This window comes from Lissotriton vulgaris, chromosome 2_1 (assembly GCF_964263255.1).
Source record: "Lissotriton vulgaris chromosome 2_1, aLisVul1.2, whole genome shotgun sequence".
NCBI classification, from domain to species: Eukaryota; Metazoa; Chordata; class Amphibia; order Caudata; family Salamandridae; genus Lissotriton; species Lissotriton vulgaris.
In genome coordinates, this window is record NC_141687.1 from 1,027,606,546 (window position 1) to 1,027,627,473 (window position 20,928).

General features: G+C 48.5%; 1 protein-coding gene across 14 annotated transcripts in view; it reads left to right on the plus strand.

The window, feature by feature from the left end:
* Nucleotides 1–20,928, plus strand: part of BAZ2B (bromodomain adjacent to zinc finger domain 2B) — a 1,380,234-nt gene that overhangs the window by 570,357 nt on the left and 788,949 nt on the right. For 7 of the 14 annotated variants that reach the window (XM_086956655.1, XM_086956643.1, XM_086956644.1 and 4 more), the window contains exons 12-13: nt 8,080–8,188; nt 8,434–8,535. In XM_086956655.1, the coding sequence (XP_086812781.1) occupies nt 8,080–8,188; nt 8,434–8,535 (211 nt within the window). The remainder of the gene's footprint in view (nt 1–8,079; nt 8,189–8,433; nt 8,536–20,928) is intronic. The other 7 variants (XM_086956649.1, XM_086956650.1, XM_086956657.1 and 4 more) reach the window with 1 other exon arrangement.

Genomic DNA, 20,928 nt, shown 5'->3' on the forward strand with positions numbered 1-20,928 from the left:
ACTAAGCACCCCACTCCAGAGAGCCTTATTGTGCGGGTCTCGACCCGTAAGGCGAATCCTAACTCATTTCCAATCTCTCCTTTGGATATAGAAACCAAGAGGATTGATTTCTTTGTCAATTTACATTTTAGTTTGCTAGTTTGACATTGTGTTTTGTAAATGCAGTCAATATGTTGGCCCAAATACACATGCCCTTTTGAAATGACCAGCAATATCTTTATTGCAGTCTCAGAGGATCTGAGGTCCTCTTTTGCCCAGATGATACATGATGTGCAAGATGTTGTCAAATTTGTTATGCTTTTATGTGTGAATACCATAAATTTGCCTTGGCATGGTTGTTGGCACCAGTGTTGTCCTTTGTAGTCATGTCTGGATTAGTGCCACTGTATTCCCCGGTATTGAACAGTCTTTGCTGATGGGTATATGTGTTACACCTCTTCAGCTGGGAGACTGATTCCGCTTTGGAATGTTTTAAGCAGCAGAGTTACAATGCATTCCCTGGGGCTGTTGACCACTGCTACACAATTACTGCATCAGTTTAGGAAATTTATGGGTTACACCAGAGGGTTGTTGATAGGCAGAGATAGTCTTCCCAACTAGTGATGCAGGAGATAGTCAAGTATTCTTTAGGCCCACTTCCACGGATCCAGCAGGAGCACCATTTTTTCAGCTCATCCTCTCCATCTATTAAGTGTAACAAACTGCTTTAGTTTGCCCTGAGCTGCACACAGCCACCCAGTGGGAGGCAGGATCCAGCACCTGCTTCTGAGTTGGCCTTCCATCATGTCTGTCAGAGGTGTCTTGCAATTTATTCAAAAAGGTTATGCCCTATCTTTTCTCTCCTCCCCAACAAGTATCCCTCCTACCCCAGAACAAATTTTTATAATCTCTGTCCATCCTGTTACAGGAGGTATGCCAGTTGCTCTCCAAAGGTCCCATAGAAAAGGTACCGGACTCGGAAAAAGGCAGTCTATTTCTATTTCTTGTGCCCAAAAAAGGATTGGGGCTAAGACCTATCTTTGTCCTCTGCCCCCTTAATTTATTCCTACGGAAGGACCGATTTAGAATGCTCACTTTGATCCAGATTGTATCTGCTTTGGACCAGAGTGACTGGATGGCATCCTTAGACTTTGATGCATATATCATATGTCCTTCATGCAGTCCCATAGATGCTCCCTGTGATTGAAGTTTACTGTGCTGCCTTTAGGGCTCGCCACTATCATTTGATTGTTCATGAAAGTGATAAAGATGTTTGCTGCCCATCGATAGGGCTCAGGATTTTGTATCTTCCCGTACCTCTGTGATTGGCTTGAGAAAGCAGGGTTGCCCCAGTCAGTTGTGGATTATTTCTGGACAATGGCAGGCCTTCTGACGTTGGGTTTCACCATAAATGAACCAAAGCCCTATTTAATACCCTATGAGAGACTTCCATTTATTTCTGGTACGGTAGAGGTCAAGACTTTCCATCCACATCAGTGAGTCCAGGATACTTTGGCTATGATCCTGGTGTTTGAGGCTTGCTTCTGGATTTAGGTGAGGGTGGTTCTCGAACTTCTTAGCCTCATGCATCCTTCTTGTCAACCATGCCAGATGGCACTTGTGAGTCCTACTTAGCTCCACATCAAGTCTGCCTTTCTTACATCGTTCAGATATCTATTCAGGCAGCTCAAGATTTGCAGTGATGGCTCACAAACTGCAGTTAGTCTGGGAACTAGCCATTCTCCCTAACCCACGCAGAGCTAGCATTGGTGTGGTGCAGACACATCACTGCTTGGTTGGGGGGAGTCACTTGCTTGAGGTGGGGAACAGAGGACTCTGGTTTCCAGTGAAGGACTTCCACCACATCAGTCTACTGGAACTGCATACCATTTAGTCTAGCCACCAAAGGGATGCTGGCGCAAGTTCTCACGGACAGCGCAATTGCCATGTAGTACTGTTCTAAGCAGGGGATAGTCCTATGCCAAGAGGTGTTATGTCTCTGGAGGTTGCTGGAGTTTCAGGCAATCTTTTTGGTAGGTAATTAACTTGCTGAGTCCCTGAAGGCCAAACCAGATTAACTGGGTCGCGAGTCGCGACTACATCCCGAGTTGCCACAGGGTGTCTTTCGCCACTGGTGGGAACTCTTCATTACTGATGACAATGCGCGGTGTCAGCAGTTTTGCTTGTTGGCATTTCCACAAGAAAACTCATCAGGTATTTTGGCTGGAATAGAACAAGAAACTAATTTCAGGAGGTATTAGAATCCATTTAAGCAGGAATATGGTTGTCTTTGACATCTAGCAGGCTGTGAAGTGGGCGTCAGTGCATACGTTCACAAAGCCCTGCTCCTTAGGCAACCCTGTTCGGTGGGAAGGACACTTCGGTCGCTGGCTTCTGCAAGACTTTTTGTTCAGAGTCTACTCCGCAGGTCCTGAAAAACGGGGACATACTGCTTTGATATCTATTTTAAATGCAGAAATCTGTGATTATAAGTATCCATCAGAAGAACAAGAATCTTTACTTTGGTAGCTCTCTTTCTATTGGATGCTCTAGCTAAATGTAGATTCCTTGCTGCTTTCCCACCTCCCCATTCGGTTGAGTGGCCTTATTATAACATCTAAAAAAAGTCCCTAGTTAGTACTAAGCACAGTCTACCCAACGGCTGTTTATGCTGCATGTCTGAGGGTGCAGAAAAGGAAAACACTCGAAGCTGAGTTCAGCACTCCCTTCATTATTATTATTTATTATTTAAGACACTTATAAAGCGCACAGTCACCTTGCAGGCATCCTGGCGCTGAGTGGTTCAGAGGAGTGGACGGTAACAGGTGAAGCGTGACCTTTTAAGGAGTTGCCTTGGGAAACAGCCATGTTTTGATCTTTCTCCTAAACGGAAGAAGTTCCGTAATTTGCCTGATCTCATCGCTTATTCAGCCGTATGAAGCCAATGTGGAGCGGCACAAGGCCATTCCTGTTCCAGTCTGGCACTTGGGGAATATTCTGAGGTTAGGAATATGTTGTTGATAAGAGTATTCACCAGAAGAACCTTTACCAAATGTATGTAACATGTTCTTTTAACCTATGGAAGTTGGTGCCTCAAGGAGTTTTTAGTGCAGTACTTATATGTTTTGCTAGTGGAAATTATTCAATGGAAACTGGCAAGTATCCATTGAGCAGTGTGCCTTACAGATGAAAAAGAATAACTCGCGATCATGTAGAAGCAGGGAGGAACATCTATTCTATATGGGGAATGGATGAGCTATAGCCTCTCTGTAAACTTAAATTTGAAAGAAACAGGTTAGTGATAGATTCCTTCCCTTAGAATTACCCCCAGGCGTCAGACTGGATCCAGAAAGTTTTCGGCAGCAGTACCTCTGCACGTCGGCAGGTGGCGTTGTGTGGGCTCCGTGCCCGTCATTGGTGTCGTGGTCACTGAGATGACTTTGCGTCAGCTACTTAGATGCCTCCTTGCGCACTGACGTCAATTCTTTCTTTTTCCACGCCAGCCAACGCAGATCCGGAGAGAGCATACCCCCAGTCACTTTTTGACTGAGTTTTTTTTAGGCTTTTTGTCTCTATTTTTTGAGTCGTTCAACTCCTGGTGCAGTAGGGATGCCCGACTTTAAATCATGCGGGGACTGTCATCGCATGATGTTGGTGACGGACCCGCAACGCGTGGGTCTGTACTGCCTGGAGCTCGACCACGACCCCAAGTCGTGCTCCGACTGCCGGGCCATCGCACCGAAGACATTGCGGGAGGGGTCCCGAAAGTTGGTAGAAGTCTGGCACTCGGCTCCGCACCGCCTAAGGTCCCAGTCCCGTGGGAGGTCGATGTACTGGTCGCGGAGCCGCCACCATTGTTCTTCGGGAAAGAAGTCTTTGCACTCTGGGTCAGGTAAGACTAGGCATTCCAAGAAGTCGAAGAAGCGCCATCACTCTCAGACTTCCCCTCGCGCGACTCGGCTGCAGGTGGTGCCGCCTCTGCGTCTCTGGCAGAGCCTACGCAGTCGCCGCCGGCCTATCTGCCCTTCCCGGGTCCGTTGGTGACTCAGGCCCAGCCGCAGGAATTTCTGTCAGCCATAGCTCGCTCCTTTGGGCCCGACAGGGCATCCTAGCTCTTTACTGCCTCCGGCTCCGGCATCGCTGTCGGCTCCGGCCCTGGACCCCCATGGATCCGGGCTCGGATCCCTGTCAACGCCGGTTGACCTTGTGAGACCGCCGCCCGCACCACTTCCGACGTCGCCCGGCCACCCGGACGATGTTGCCCCGGTTTCAGCCCAGATGTGGACACGTCGCTCAATGCCGATGGGGGATTCTATCCCTATGTCCCTCCTTATTTTCGGCCTTTCATCAGAGGAAGGGGAGAACTGGGAGGGGTCTGAGTTTAACCCGGACTGGGCAGAGGAGTTGGGGGAGGCCAGTGGTCTTAATACCTCTCCTGACCTTGGTATGCTCACTCCCTCTACTTTGTCAAGCTATTGCTGAAGGGAGGAATGTAGCCAAGTTCACTATTCGTTGTGGCCTTGACACCGCCGACTCGCTGGGCAGGGCGATTTCCAGGACAGTGGCGCTCCGTCGCCATGCCTGGCTGAGAACTGTTTTTTTTCTGGGGATGTCCAGAACACTCTGATGGACATGCACTTTGATGGCATTCGCCTTTTCGGCAACAAAGCAGATAGTGCGTTGGATCGCTTTAAGGACTCGCGGGCTATGGCCAAGTCCTTAAACCTTTCCGCCACGCACCCTCCTTCGCCTTCTGCTTTTCGCTCCTTTCATGGCCACGGAAGGGGCGCCCGACATGTTCGCTTCAGAGCCATTGGCCTGCGCTGCAACAGCCTCAGCGCGGACGTGGGACCCGCCGACTCAGGTCAGGGGGCCAGCGGGCAGGTCAGTCCACCTCCACCCCAGCCACCACTGCCTCCAAACCTTCTTAGTACGGTTTTTCAGGCCCATCAAACACCAGAGGGCGGCAGGATCCGCCATCACTTCGGACAGGTGGGTTTTACAAATAGTCCGAAGGGGCTACTCCCTCCCCTTTGAGACTATCCCAAAGCCTTGCCAACCTAGTCCCACTGCAATTTGGGGATCACTTGGCACTTCTTCAACAGGAAGTCGCGGCACCCTTGGCAAAGGGGGCCATCGAGCACGTTCTTGCGCCAGAAGTAGGACGTGGTTGTTAATCCCACTACTTTCTGGTGCCCAAAAAGGACAGGAGACGTTCAAGATGTTAACTCTGGCTCAGGTCTTGTCTGCCCTTGACCCTGGAGACTGGATGGTAGCGTTGGACCTGCAGGACGCATATATCCACATTCCCGTCCTGCCAGCCCACCAGCGTAACCAGCGGGTTACGGTAGCCCACGAGCAGTTTCAGTTTACCGTGCTCCCCTTTGGCCTTACCAGCCCCCCTTCGGGTGTTCACGAAAGTGATGGTGGTGGTCGCAGCTCATCTGCGCAGATCAGGGGTTCCAGTCTTCCCCTATCGCCACGACTGGGTGTTGAAGGCAGGCTTGCCCCGGACAGTCGCCACCCACCTCCAGACTACAGCCGACACCCTGCATTTGCTAGGGTTCTCCATCAATGTGCCTAAGTCACACCTGATTCCCTCTCAGAAGCTCTTCTTCATCGGAGTGGTTCTGGATACAAAGCTCTTTCGGTTCTATCCTCCCGAATGGCGAGTCCAGGATATTCAGGCTCTTATTCTGATCTTTCAGCCTCTATCCTGGGTTTCGGTCAGGATGACCTTGAGGCTGCTGGGCCTCATGGCCTCCTGCATCGTGCTGGTCGATCATGCCAGATGGCAGATGCAGGCTCAGCAGTGGGTCCTGAAGTTTCAGTGGGCGCACCATCGGGGGAACCTGTCCTATTACGTCCAGATCTTGGAGGGCACTGCATGACCGTTGCAGTGGTGGCTCACGAACCAGCAATGGGTCAATGGCAGATCCCTCTCCCTTCTCCAACCGGAGCACACAGTGGTGACGGATTCTTCCCTCCTGGGATGTGGCGGCCACATGGTAGAGGGGGACATACTCAGCCGCAGGTGCATGATGGATCACGAATGGCATCTTCACTCGGACGTTGCGCAAGGTCTCTTTCAACAGTGGGGAGAGCCTTGGTTAGATCTATTCGCCACCAAAGAGAACGCGCAATATCAGCAGTTCTGGGCGTTGGAATTTCCAAGGCGGCACTCGCTAGGCGTTGCTTTTCGTCGCGAGTGGAGTTGCGGTCTGTTGTACGCCATTCTGCCTATACAACTGCTGCCAAGAGTGCTGAAATTCTTGTGGCTCCGGACTGGGCGCTAAGAGTTTAGTATCCCTAGCTACTCAGCATGACCATTGATTCCCCCCCAATCAGACTGCCTCTTCGGGAGGATCTTCTGTCGCAGCAGCAGGGGACAGTCCTCCACCCGAAACTGAACAGTATCCACCTCTTTGCAGGGAGATTGAGCAGCAGCAGTTGATTCCTTTTGACTTGCCTCCTGAAGTTTGTGATGTCATTCGGGCAGCCAGGCGTCCCTCCACTAAGTTGGTACATGCCTGCAGTTGGAACAAGTTTGTGGCATGGTGCACAGCAAAGCCTGTGGATCCCCCTTTCTGCCCCTCTTTCTGAAGTCCTACTGTTCCTTCTTTCTTTGGCCCAGCAGGGTTCTGCACTGGGCACTATCAAGGACTACCTTTCTGCTATTTCGGCCTTTCTCGGGCTCCTTGATCAGCCCTCTCTTTTCAAGTCCCCTGTTGTTAATTGATTCCTCAAAGGCATCAGTCATCTTTTCCCTCCTATTCCCTTCGTAATGCCACAGTGGGGCTTTAACCTGGTTCTCACATATTTAATGTGCACTCCCTTTGAGCCTCTTCACAACTGTCCTCTTTGTCTGTTAACTCTGAAGACTGCTTTCCTGGTTGCCATCACCTTTGCTAGGACAGTGAGTGAGCTCCAGGCTCTTTCTTGCAAGCCTCCTTTTCTGTCTGTCCATTGGGACAAAGTTGTGCTCAGGACACGTCCATCCTATCTGCCAAAGGTTGTCACTGCCTTTCACATCGGGCAGACCATCACTTTGCCCACCTTCTTTCCGCCTCCGCATCCTTCCAGAGAGGAAGAGAAACTCCGTCTGGACCCAAACCGTGCGCTCTCATTTTACCTGAATCGCTCACAACCGTTCTGGGTGGATGACCAGCTCTTTGTTGGCTACGTTGGTGCCAAGAAAGGTTGGGCCGTACACAGGCGGACTATCTCTAGATGGGCCATCTTGTGTATTTAAGCCTGTTATTCTCTGGCAAAAAAGGAGCCTCCGGTGGTGCTGGGCGCCCATTCTGCCAGGGCGATAGCTGTCACTACGGCATTGGAACGTGGTGTCCCCTTGCATGGCTATGCATTCCTGGGGCGGAAATTCGTGTTCAGAACTGACGTCAGCGCACAAGGGCAGCGTCTGAGTAGCTGCCTGTGACGTTATCTCGGCGACCACCTTCCGACGCGCAGGGGTACTGCTGACAAAAACTTTCCGGATCCAGTCTGACGCCTGGGGATAATTCTAAGGTAAGGAATCGATCCCTAACTAATGTTTGTTACAGATATATTGTTACCGAAGGTAAGTAACTTGTTCTACAAGGTGTGCATTGAAAAAATATGTTTACAGAAATGAGTCTTGTCTGTAATGTTTTATTGTTCCACATTCCTCGTATGCAACTTTGACGGCTTATTTCCTGGTTTAGATCTTTTTAGCCTTGTTATTTCAAACCTGCCCTTGTCATAGCTTCAAGTTTTACTTTGACTTTGTGAGATGGTGAGTCTGTGCGCCATACACAGAGATCAGTGTAGGTTGTTATTGCTTTGTAGGAGATGCAATTTTTTTAAACTGATACAATACCCATAAAACCTGTGTTTTGTTTGTGGTCCAACGTTTCTTGTAATCGTAGAAAAGCAAACATCACTTCTCTGTAACTAACATTACGATTGGAAAATGATTTAGGTCATATTTGGCTCTTGAGTATACTTTTTTAAGATCTTAAATGTACTGTGAACTCTTGTATTTCTATTCTTGTTGAGATTTTGTTTATCTGCATTTGAAAAATTATTATTTTGTAACGTACAGTACTCTATTTCATATAGATGGCAAAGAGAAACGAGGATAAGGAACATCAATGAGCGGTTTCAAGGAGAAGTGTCCTACATCACTCCATGTGGAAAGAAACTTAAGCAATACCCTGAAGTTATGAAGGTAATTACTTTTCTAAACCAGTCAGGCTTTTGATAATATGTGCACTGGATTAGGACATCTTTTGCTGAAATGTAGGTCTTTTAAAAAAAAAAATTTAAAATCTTTGTGGTCTCTTTAGTAAATCACTGTCTTTCAGAAGTATGTCTCTGACACATGAAAAACATTTTCACATATGAGTATAGCTGTGCTACAAAGTTAGGTTGTAATTATTAAAGCCTGAAGTGGAAAATATGTGATTTTTTCAGTATCTCTGCAGAAATGGAATTATGGATATCTCCAGGCACAATTTCAGCTTCAGTGCAAAAGTAAGAGTGGGTGACTTCTATGAAGCCAGAGATGGACCACAGGTATCCACATTTAAAACAAAGTCAATCATTTGATCTAAAGAGTATAATATTTATAGAATATCATCCCCCCAACTTTCTACAGGTTCATTTTACTTGTTAGTTATTAAAAGTGGTGAATATCAATGTATGGTGAGCATTTCCTGACTCAAAACACGTTTACCTGAATGCTCGTGAATATTTTAGGAGACTTTTTTATCTTGTATTACATATTGTCAGAGAAAAATGTTATCTGTTTGGAATTTTAAATGCCTTTTGGTTCATTGACCTCATTATTAGAGTACTTCTCTAGTGCCCACATAATGTAGGTGTCATTGCATTCAACCAGATTTCTGACATTTGCTTTATTGTTTTTTAAGGGACGGTGAGTCTGCTTGAAAATATGGTTGTTTGCATTCTCAATCATAGAATCATCAATTTTGATTAAAGTCTTTACTTCTGCCAAAAAGGCCACTAGAGCTTCCAATTATATTCAAAGTATACCCTCAGCATTCATTGCAACAGCTTTTAACATCATCTTTATTTTCGTACCAGTGACTGTTTCCTTTATCCACACAATATACAGGTTCTTATGACTAATTATTGCATTTCTCAGTATAGATGTTAAAATATTGTTTATAAATGGAACTTGCCCCCACAGATTCTTTATATGAAGTTTTTACACACCCTTTAAATATTTTACTGGTGATTTCTTACAACCGTAGATTCCTCATCTTTTGAATTCTCACCAGAAGCCAGATGGAATCTGGAAAGTGTTTAGCAATTGCTCCTGCATGCAGTCAGGTGGCACCATCGAACTTCAAGCTGGCTTTGTTCCACCTCTACATGTGATTGCATGGAGTCGTAATTAGGCCTCACCACTGCACTCTGAAGTCTGTTCCTTTTTATCAACAACTCTTTGGCACAGATTTAGCGCTCAGGCCCTACACTTTTTTGCCAACTTCCAAAACATTCTTTTTGTGACTGTATGCTATGGGAATGTCTCCACCGAAGACTACAGGCTTCAAGTCATGCCATGCCTTCGGGAATCAGGTGTCGGTTATGGAACTCGATAAATAGAAGAAGAGGGAGAAGCAATAACCCGTTCGCCTTCCCAGTCATCCATAAGGAGATATAGAATGATAACATCTACAAGTACGGAGGGACCGGATGTCCAACAGAATTGTTGACATTTTTGCAGTAGCGCTTGATTGGTCCTGACGAAAGCCAAATGGCTGAAACATGTAGACCATTTTGTCATCGCAAGCAACAGTTATGCTTTCAAACTGTCTACGTCTTGTTTTTAAGCTTGACACTGTGACTACGTTGATTTGCCTTTGGAGTTGTCCCAGTAGCCAATTTTATTTACATCCGTTTGATTTTCACTTTTTTGCACTGCAAATCATCAGTAACTTACATAGAGATTGGCGAGTGGCTGTACCGGTCTATGGGGTACAGAACTAGCTAGATCTTGATTCTGGGTAATTTGCATTAACATGGCAACTGACCTTTAATCCCAGATGACGAGGAATAGCCACTCATGTGGGCTGATGGGATTATTCAGCACTTAATGCCTCCTCCCTTCTATGATCCAGACAGTTAACTGTCTTAGAGCTCTTTACAATTGTTAGACCGGGAGTGTTTCATTTGTTGGTTTCCTTTTAGAGTATCACCATCTCTCCTACCAGAACCTGCCCTAGAATCTTCCACCTCGCCGGTAAGGCATGATACTGGCAGTGTGTCTGACTTATCTGCATCTTCTGAAAGTGTTACTGTTCCTGAACCTTTGCGTCTTTATGTGCATTGAAATGGCAGCACCACCAAGTCCCCGGCCACCCATCCCTCAACCTCAGCTGGAGGAAGTAGAGCAGGAGTAGGAACTGGTACCAAAAGAAAGTGTTCCTTTTTTCGTGGGGAAAGCTAAGGGCCGGAGAGCTGAGGGCTCAATCAGATATGGTGACTATGATGGAAACTTTTCAGGGCTGCTTACTAGCTGCAATGGATTTTAAACTAGACCCACTCATGCAACATCTAACATCCAAAGAGTTGGAACTTCTTCAACTTAACCAGTGTATTTCAGTGGGAGAGAACACACCTAATGCTGAATCTGCGGCTCCAATTGGCTGTACCAGCATTGAGGCTTGTAATCTAGGCAATCAATGTATACAGAGAAAGGAGCAGTCACCACCACAAAAACCCATGTTGGAGAGTGCCACTCATCCCCCACAGATTTCAACATATCCATTGTTAAGGCATTATTAAGGTCAGAGGGGGGGTCCTCAATGGAGTATCCTAGCTTGAGAGATCACCATGGGATTGTCGGGCATACCGTGCGGGAGGTATCAAAAGAAGGGGAGGAGAGTTTAAGCCAGGGGAGATTGGGTTCCTACAGGCAGAACTCAGTTACTTTACATCTTCCACCTGAATCCACACTGCATGTAGTGGTTTTGGTGAACATACCTGTGCTTCCACCGGGTGCTTCAGAATACTTCTCCCAGCTGAAGAACAAAGTCTTGCACTGGCTGAAGTACAACACAACAGTGGGATTCAGGGTGGAAAGATATATTAATATGGTGCATAGAGTTAACCTGGTAGGGAGGTCCTTCTGGGATTCTTTTATAGACCTTCGACTACAGCAATTATCACTATGAGGGGGCGCTAGAGGGCGCGCACGCGGAAAGGCTGCCTAACTGAGTAGCTCCCGCTCCTTTGCCCATTATACTGAACTTATCCTTTGCCAAAGGCGAGTAAAATATGAATATTACCCACCATCTGATGCGGTGGGTAGTCCTCTGCACTCGACCCGAAGCTTGGGCCGATGGTGACACCTGGGCCGAAGTAAACGGCGTTTGAAAATCAGTCGGCGGTGCCCTTGGAGACTACGCGCTGAGGAGAACGGCCTCAGGGGACTACGCAAGGCCAGGGTGTGCCACGAGGCGGCAGGCCCGATCCGCGCTCTTGGTTTTGACGCCTGGGACGTGCCTGGCTCTGGTCCCTGCTGCCAGTGTAAGTTGCTGACATCGCCTACAGTGGACTGCCCCTCACGCAAGCTTGCCCCGTGTGCCCGATCCACTATCGGTCAGGCTCAACGCCTGGGAGGCGCTGCCTGCATCCCTGCACGGCTCGGAGGGCGAGGCGACGCTCGGAGGTAGTGCTGCGACTACCGCTGCGGCCCCTGTTGATACCGGGGAGTGTCAGACATCCGCGGCACCTACCGCTGCGCTACAAAGGGTGAGGAGTGACTGGATCAGGTGGCGGCCACTTTCTTCCCGATAACTGGCGGGCGGTTGGGGGCTCAGTGGAGACACGACCCCGCGGGACACTAGCTGCAGTTGACTTTGTCAAAGTTCTTGGCCTGCAAATCTTCTAATCCTCCACATGTACAATGGCCCTCGGACACTTGCGGCTCCGCCGATCACTCTAAACTGGGGCGGCTACTAAGGCCCCATGCTGCGGTCATTTGGAATTGGGGCTGATTTATAAACGGATTGAAATATTTTCGTGCCAGCTAAATTGCAGAGCCTGCCGCTGCCCTATCTCTTGGCCATAGGCTTGTAGATTGCGCTCTCACACAGTATTGCCGATCTCAGAGCCACCTACACATAGCGCATCTACGGACACAACCCTCTGCTACAGACCCCCGGTACCCATCCTTTGCACGTTATTTTTTTTACAGCGCAAGCGGCGGCTGGTAGCTCGTGCCCCCCATGGTGCAGCTCCCGATCAATGTGGGGATTGCTTCCAACATCTAACACCGCTGAGTACATAGGCGAAGGGATATCTGCCTCGGGGGTTGCCCGCCACTTATCGCTATCCTCCCCACATTTGAAACCCAGCAGGGCCGAAGCGGTGGAACGCGAGGTGGCGGAGAAAATGAGATCGGAGACCAGGATGGTGCGACCTGAAAACCGCCAAACGAAAATAAGCTTTGACGGCGCTAAGAGAGGTACGAAATCGGTGCCTGCTGAACCAGGGCCCAGTGATACCAACTCGACGGCCATTGCTTCTCCCACCAAGGACCTCGACTTGCACCACCTGTTCCAAGAGATGAGGCAGGGGTTCGCCACTGTAGTGGAAAAAGTGGACGGAATGACATCTAGGCTTGACGCCCTGGTTCATAAGGTAGACCGTCACGAAGAACGGATAACGTCCACGGAGCAGCGAATCTCAGATAATGGCGATATCACCTCGTCCCACACCACGCAATTTGGCCCGCATGGACAACCTGCTCCGACTCATAGCGACTAAGAACGAGGACTTGGAAGCCCGTAGTCGACGCAACAACATACGCGTCACGGGCGTTCCGGAATCCACAGACAAGGGCAAAATGGAACTCTTATGTTGAGAAGCTCCTCAAAGGATCGATAGGGGAGGATGCATTTTTGCCTCAATTCATCATCGAAAGGGCTCACCGCTCATTAGCGCCCGTCCCCAAGCCCGGATTGCCGCCTAGGCCGATCATTGCTAAATTATTGAACTATCGCAACCATGATGTCGCGCTGAGAGCAGTCCAGACTCAACAAACTCTGCAATACAATGGTGTAACTTTCTCCATATATCCTGACTTCACCCCTCTAGTGCAAGAAGAGAGACTCAAGTTCATTCCTGTGAAAAAGAATCTGCGAGAAGCCCAGCTGGATATGCCCTACTCTACCCGGCGAAGCTACGAGCCACACACCAGGGGAAACATTGCTTCTTCACAAATCCCCAAAAAGTTGAAGATTTTCTGAAGACGATCCGCAAGGCTCGAAGGGGTGATCGTAATGCTGAGGCAGACCTGGAAGATGACGACCCATCCTCGGCAGCGTATGAACATTAATCACATGAACTTGGCGGGACCAGACTCCTTTTTGCTTTGAACTATCATCTTTGGCCCTTGCTTCGGGAACACGGGGGACGTGGACTCCACACTGCAGAACTGAACTGCCTAATCTCTTCAGTGGTAATGTACTCCGAGGACCACTTTCCCTGCCCTGGCCTCCACCGAGGGTGGTACAGTATGGGAGGCCATTGGCGGGAGAAGTGGCTGTGCGCCCTTGATGTTGTTTCCCTTTCGGGTGTTCCCCATGCAAAATGTTGGGATGTTGAAGTTGAGGGGAGGGAGGGCGAGGGGGGGGGGGAGATGAGGGAGGGAAAAGGTGGCTGCTGGCATGATTGGTATGCTGTAGTGAGAGGGGGGTTGGGCTGGTTCGGGGAGGAAAGGTTTACACGCGGAGTGGTTAATCGAGTCACAAAATGCTATGTTAAACTGTATCGTCTGGATGGAGCAGTAACTGCTGCTTTACCACTACTAGGGTGGGATGAATTGATGCTCCGCTATCTATGGCGGTCTTAGGGACTGATGCACAACTAAATTGCATGTCATGGAATGTTAGAGGGCTTAACAATGCCAAAAAGTGTCGTAATGTGATTGCTTATCTCAACAGACACAATGTTCATATTGCCATGCTGCAGGAAACTCATTTGTCACCACTAGTGAGGGCCACCTTTGCAAGCAAATGGGCTGGAATCCGTATATTCTCCTCCTATTCCACTTAAGGGAAGGGAGTTACTATCCTCCTTAGACACACAGTGCCGTCCCAGAAATGCGGAGACTTGACAAATAGTGAGGGACGTTACCTGTGGGGGCGAATGGGTCGTGACAGTTACATTCATTAATTGTTATGCTCCTAACCTAGACATGCCTGCTTTCTTTAATACACTCTGGGGCAAAATCATGGACGTGGGATCCCGCCATGTTATCTGGGGAGGGGACTTTAATTTGGCATTGATACCTCACTTAGATAGATGGGATGGAGCGAGTCAATACAAACCCAGGGCCAGAGAGGCATTGAAGGGCATCATCGCTGAGGGCAACCTGGTGGACATTTGGCGACACCTATACCCGATCAGGAGGGAGGGCACACATTTTACATCGCAAACGGGCACATGGGCACGATTGGATTACTTCCTCATCACCAAAGAGATTACTTCGGAGGTTTCGGGGGTTACATATTTGCCAAGAACATACTCTGACCACAGCCCTGTCCTGATACATACACGTATTGCTGGGTGGGATAACCCTAGGCCACAATGGAGATTACAACCAGCGGCACTATTAGATAGCTTGTTCCGAGTTGAGCTGGGGGAGGAATTCCCTGCTTTCTTTCCCAGGAACAAAGGGTCAGTGGACTCGTCGAACATATCTAGGAGGCCTTCAAAGTCACCATTAGAGGGTACTGCATATCTAAAAGTTTTGGAGTCCTGCGGGACATACAGAACACTATTCATATATTACACAGGGAACTGAGAGCATTGGAGCTTCGAATGGTGGAGGGCGACGGTCCTGATATACATGCCGAGTTCAGGGACAAACTATCAAAATATGAGGAGGAGGCTAACAGGGAAGCAAAATTTCGAGGGAAACATTGGCAGGCCAGAAAGTATTGCGAAGGAGACAGACCGGAGAGGGCACTAGCGGTACTAACGCGTGCCCCACGTGACCACAACATAATTCTGGAACTCACGAACGATCAGGGGCACACAATCAGGGACTCAGATGCACTGCTTAATGCCTTTACTTCTCACTACCATACACTTTACACCACTAAGTCCAAGTCGCAATTCTTCCCCCTTACCGATGCGGTTACTGACTTCCCCCTTGACTATCCACTTGAGTGGTGTCGGACGGATCTCCGATACCTCGGTATACAGATCTCGCGCGACAAAGATGAAACGCTCCGCTCCAATTATGGGGTGGCAATCACGAAACTCACGGCTGCAGTGGATCGCTGGATCACCCTGCCGCTTTCATCCCATACTATCCAGGTGCTTTCTTCTTCAAAACCTTAAAATCAGAACTCTGTCGGTTATTCTGGTGGGGTAAAAGTCCACGGTTGAAATGGTCCACGCTGACCCAGCCTTACGATACTGGAGGCTTCGATGTCCCTGACCTCGAGGCTTATTACCTATGCGCACAGGCGCATTATGCATATCACTGGATGGGTCCCACGCCCTTCATGCCTCAGCTGGATCGTGCATCCCATTCCGCTTAATGGCCTGCTCCATTGCCCGGAATCATTAATACAGACGCCGAACACTTCCGTTTCCTGCACTTTGGATGCATGGCGCCGCATAGCCAAGAGGATGTCCTGCTGTCTACCGTACTCTCCTAAACTGCCGTTGACGTTTCACCCTAACCTTGCTCTATTACAGGAGCGAGGCTTTCGTATACTTTGCGAACGACTGCAGATCACATCCTGGGGCGATCTATTAGTGAACGGGAAATTCAAATCCGCAGAGTTGTTCTTTACCTCCCAGGATCATACCCGCTTGATGTACTTTACTACCTGCGCCTTCGCCAAGGGATGAAGGACATCCTGCCTGAGTTCCCTGATGAACCTGAAATTCTTTTCCCACTTTACTTTTTGTTATGCTCACAAGAAGGGGCACACTTGGTCTCTGGTCTTTATCGCCAACTCAGGTCTGCTGCCATAATGCCTGAGGCGGGAGCTCGAGCGCATTGGAGCGCAGACCTGGCCACTGAGCTCACCGACGACCACTGGCAATACTGCTGCGCCCTTACGGCTCGTATATCAGCCAGTAGTAGACTTAAGATAATACACTACAAATTCTTGCAGCGACTGTATTATACCCCAGTAAAAAAACACAGATTTCGGCTAGCTGACAATGACAGGTGCAAGCGCTGCCATGCCGAGCACGCGGGCTTCCTGCACTTAGCCTGGGAGTGCCCTCCTGTTCATCTATACTGGCAGCAGGTAGCTAACGCTCTTACAGCGATGACTAAGGAAACCATTACTGTGGAGCCGCTCCTCACACTACTCGGACACACACCACACATTCCAAAATCCTGCAGAAAATTCGTAGATACTGCATTGCTCTTGGCGAGGCGTCGAGTGGCGTGTTGCTGGGGCCGAGGCAGAGCACCTAAATTCAAAGATTAATTGGCAGACATGACTTACTGTCAGGAACAACACATCACATTTACTGAATTGTTACCGATCCCTAACCAACCTAAGGATATTTGGGTCCCGTTGGTCGGCGATCTGCTTGTCCAGGCAGATGATAGCGATGTTCCAGGGTGAGGACGTGTTAGCGATCAGCTAAACTGATAACACTAAGCACTAGAGAACACTGCCTGCCGATGCATACACAACTCACTTCTTATTACTCCGGCACGCTACCCCGCATGTTACACTGTTGGTCACTACCTTGCACGGAACTCCCCCACATGTTATTCACAGACACTATATACGCAGACATTGCCGCTGGGCCCTTGCCCACTATGTAGTCCCTGCCGCCCTGCTTATTCCATACACTCTTATCATCGTACTTGGGGATCCCCTGTAGCGCTGCACGTAACCTTTATTCTCCAGACGACTACGTACCACTGTGACTGCTGCTATATCAATGCATAGCAATGAACGACCATCGATATATAAGCTACTCTGTTTTCCCGGAATTCCACTCCCAAGTGTGTCTGTGAGACCTCACAGTTTTGTTTAACGTTGGAAACTGATAAAAACGAAAAACTTGTTCTACTGCAGTGAACTTTCAGGTAAATATTTTTTGCACTAGATACTGGACACCCATTGCATAATGCTATTATACGCCACCGGGCCTCCGGGATGCCGGTTCCAAGGCTGTGATACACCAATTACAACTTCCTTATCGAGATGCACATAACGCCGCCGGCCTCCGGGTTGTAGGCGCACGAAGCAGTGTACTATATATAACAAGCAATAAAGCAGGTTGAACACCCAAAAAAATATATATATATATCACTATGAGACACTCTAAACCGGTCCAGCAGGGATAGCAATATACTCCTTTTTCTTTTTCTTTTTCTTTTTTTTATTTGTTTATTGGTTCATTACAGCCATACAGATATTCTTAGATGACAGTAACAAATCTAGCAATATAACATGAAGGCATATAGTAATACATAATATTCATCATGCAGTATTATCATATTCACCACCATAGGGGACACAGAAATATCTCCATGATACTTATTCCACATTGACCCCTTCCGATCCCACTTTCTTGGGCACCCCCTAGCCACAAAAACTTCGGTTTCTGCCACCATACACCGGTCCAGCTCTCTTACCCATCCGGTAACGGGCGGCGGGTTTGATCCCCTCCATCCTCTTGCTAGTTCTCGTTTGACCAGCGTGTATCCCAGTGTTGCGAATTGTTGTTTGATTTCTGTGAGATCCGTCGCCTCGCATATGTTAAGAAGTCCCAGTTGTGGCGTCAACACTAGATCCTTTCTCAAGGCTGTCTGCATATGCTCTGACGCTCCCTCCCAGAGTACATGTATCTTTGGGCAGCTCCACAGAATATGATAAAAGGTGGCCTGCTGTCCGCAACCCCTCAGACATAAATGTTCGGGTCTGGAACCTATTTTTGCCAAGGTTATCCCTGTCATGTGTGATCGGTGAAGTATCTTAAGCTGTCAGTGTGATGGCCGCTTCACGAGGGGATATAAGGGCAGCCTGCCAGTCCTCATCACTTATCGGGCCGAGGTCTATCGGCCACCTCTCCCTAAGCTTTGGAAATGTGTCTGGTAGATTATTACACAGCTTTTTATATGTGAGAGATTTCTCTTTGGAACTCAAAGGCCCATCTAACAGCTGGTACTCCAATGGGGACGAATCCAGAATATCTTTAAGGGACGGAAAAGCCGCCAGAATCGCATGTCTAATTTGCAAATATCTGTACATTTCTCTCTGAGCCAAGTGATACTGGCTCTGAAGCTCCCCAAATGTAAGTATAGCCCCTTTCTTGACCAGGTCCTTCACTGCCGAAATACCTATGAAGTCCCACTTACGGAACCCAGGCTGATAGCACAACATACCCAATTTCTGTGCATACTACAGCGGTGCTACCTTGGAGAGGACGCCCGTCCATCCCAAGCGTCAATGTACAACACACCAGATTTCTAGTGTGTGTTTGGTAGGTCCGAAGAATTTCTGTTTGTTCTTCCTATCACTGGTATATAAGGCCCCCAGATAACCGGAGCGATCTGGCTGGTAACGGTGAAGAACGTATGCTGGGTCGTCAGGGGGATGATTCATCCAATGGTTAACTGTCACCAATTGTGCCACCCAGTAGTAAAGTTGCAGGTCAGGCAATGCAATACCTCCATCGTACCAGCTTTTCGTAAGTTTCTTCTGTGCCACCCTAGGGGCCTTCCAATCCCACAGCAACGTACGGATTTCCCCCTCCACTGCTCTAAAATATTAGTCGGGGACTCTGTGTGGGCAGTTATGTAGAATGTAGAGGAAACGAGGGAAGGCCAGCATCTTAAAAAGTGCAGCGCGACCCACCAGTGAGAGAGGCAGGGACCTCCAATGCTTCACATCGTGCGCAGTCGAGCCAATGGGGTGCTAAATTGGAACTATAAAAACGAGCTAGATCCGGTGTGATATAAATCCCCAGATATCGCAACCCCTCCTCTGCCACCTCTATGGTGTAACCGCGGGAAGTCTGGGAACCTGACCATGCAGCTTAAACTAGACGGATTTGTGCCAATTAATCGCATACCCGGAATATTTACCAAAATTCGTGAAGATGTCGAGTAGCACGCTGATCGATTTGTACAGGGATGCTAAATACAGCAATATATCATCCGCGTATAAAGATATACGATCCTCTACATCAGCCGCCCAGCGCATCCCTCGCACCATCACATCTCGGTGCACCCAGGCCGCGAGATGCTCCAGTAAAAGGGAGAATAGCAGCGGGGATAGCGGGCATCCCTGTCTAGTGCCCCTATGTTGCCCAAATGTCCGGGACGTGCAGCAATTAACCCTTAGCTGCCCCAGGACGTCCTATATAGAAGCTTTACCCAGGCTATAAATTTAGGGCCCAATCTCACCCTTTCTAGGATTTCAAATAAATAGGGCCATTCTATGGAATCAAAGGCCATTGAGACATCAAGAGACAGCACTGTAGCATCTTCCTGGAAGTAGTATTCCCTTCTAGCCATCACATTGTGTAGACGCAGGATATTAAGGGCTGTGTTTCTCCCTGGCATAACCCCAGACTGATGGATCAGTGATGTAATTACAGTCACTAACCTGTTAGCCAGGACCTTCGCCAAAACCTTCGGCTCTACATTTATCAGCAAGATGGGTCTGTAGGAGCTGCAGCTATCTGCCGGTTTACCCGGCTTTGGGATTACCACCATGGTAGCTAACCGCTGGCCCACCTCCAAGCTTTCTTCATTCCTAACCCTTAGGTGTGGCACAGTTAAAGATGCAGTGGCTTTCAAAAACTCAAACAGTACGCCATTGGGCCCCATCGCGTTTCCTGATTTAATCTGCCCTATGGCCTTGCTTATTTCCTCATTCAAGAGATCGCTGTCTAGGGTCTCCCTCTCCGGGTCTGAGAGCGTTGGTATGTCACTATCTCTGAGAAGCTGAAGTGAATCTTCAGCCGTGTAGTGGGTAGAGGGGGAGTACACCCTTTCCAGATGGTTGGCGAACTCCTCCGCTATTTCCCGCGGATGTGTCACAATATCTCCTCCTGCTGTTGTCAAGTTAGATTCCCATCTCGTTCCCTGCTCTCGCCTCTCCAACCACGCTAGTGTCCTGCCTGCTTTATCTTCCATCTCATATATTCTATGCTGGGTGCTGCTATATTTAGCCAACATGTGTTCCCTAGTTTTTATGCAATATTCGTCCTGCTTCAATAGAAGCTTATGGCTAGTGTCTAGTGAGGGATCCTGTGCATGTTCCTGCTCTGCTTCAAACTGATCTGCCTCCATCTGGACCAGAAGTTCACGCTTCTTAGCAATGTACCCTGACTTTAAAGATAAAGCTTGCCCTTTCAGGACCACCTTATATGCTTCCCAGAGTGTGTGTGCAGATTCAACCGAGCCCACGTTTTCAGTAAAATAATTTTCTGTTTGAGTACGGAGTTCCTCCCTGATGTCTGGGATGTGTAGCAGCCATGGATTGATGACAATGGTGGTACGCAGCTGCCGTTCCCAGTGCGTTTGCTCTTCCCAGACTGGGGAATGATCCGATATGTCCCTTGGCAAGACTTGAGACTGGGCAAAACACCTTATGGAGGACAGGTGCGTAAGAAAGTAGTCAATGCATGACAAACTCTGATGCACATTAGATAAGTACGTGAATACATTCCCGGTGGGTTGAATCGCTCGGCCTATGTCGGTCAGCTCCATTGCCCCCACAAAATCTGCCATTAACCCAGTAGACTTCGTTTTGGACCTCGGCAGATGACGATCAACTGTGTCATCTAAGGTCATATTATAGTCCCCAACCATGATTAATGTACCTTCCCGGAGTCCCATCAGCCTACCACCAAGGTCCTCCAACGCTCATCTGCATAAGGCGGGCGGCAAGTAAGCTGAGAGTATATGTTTATCTCGTCCATCCCACTGGGCCC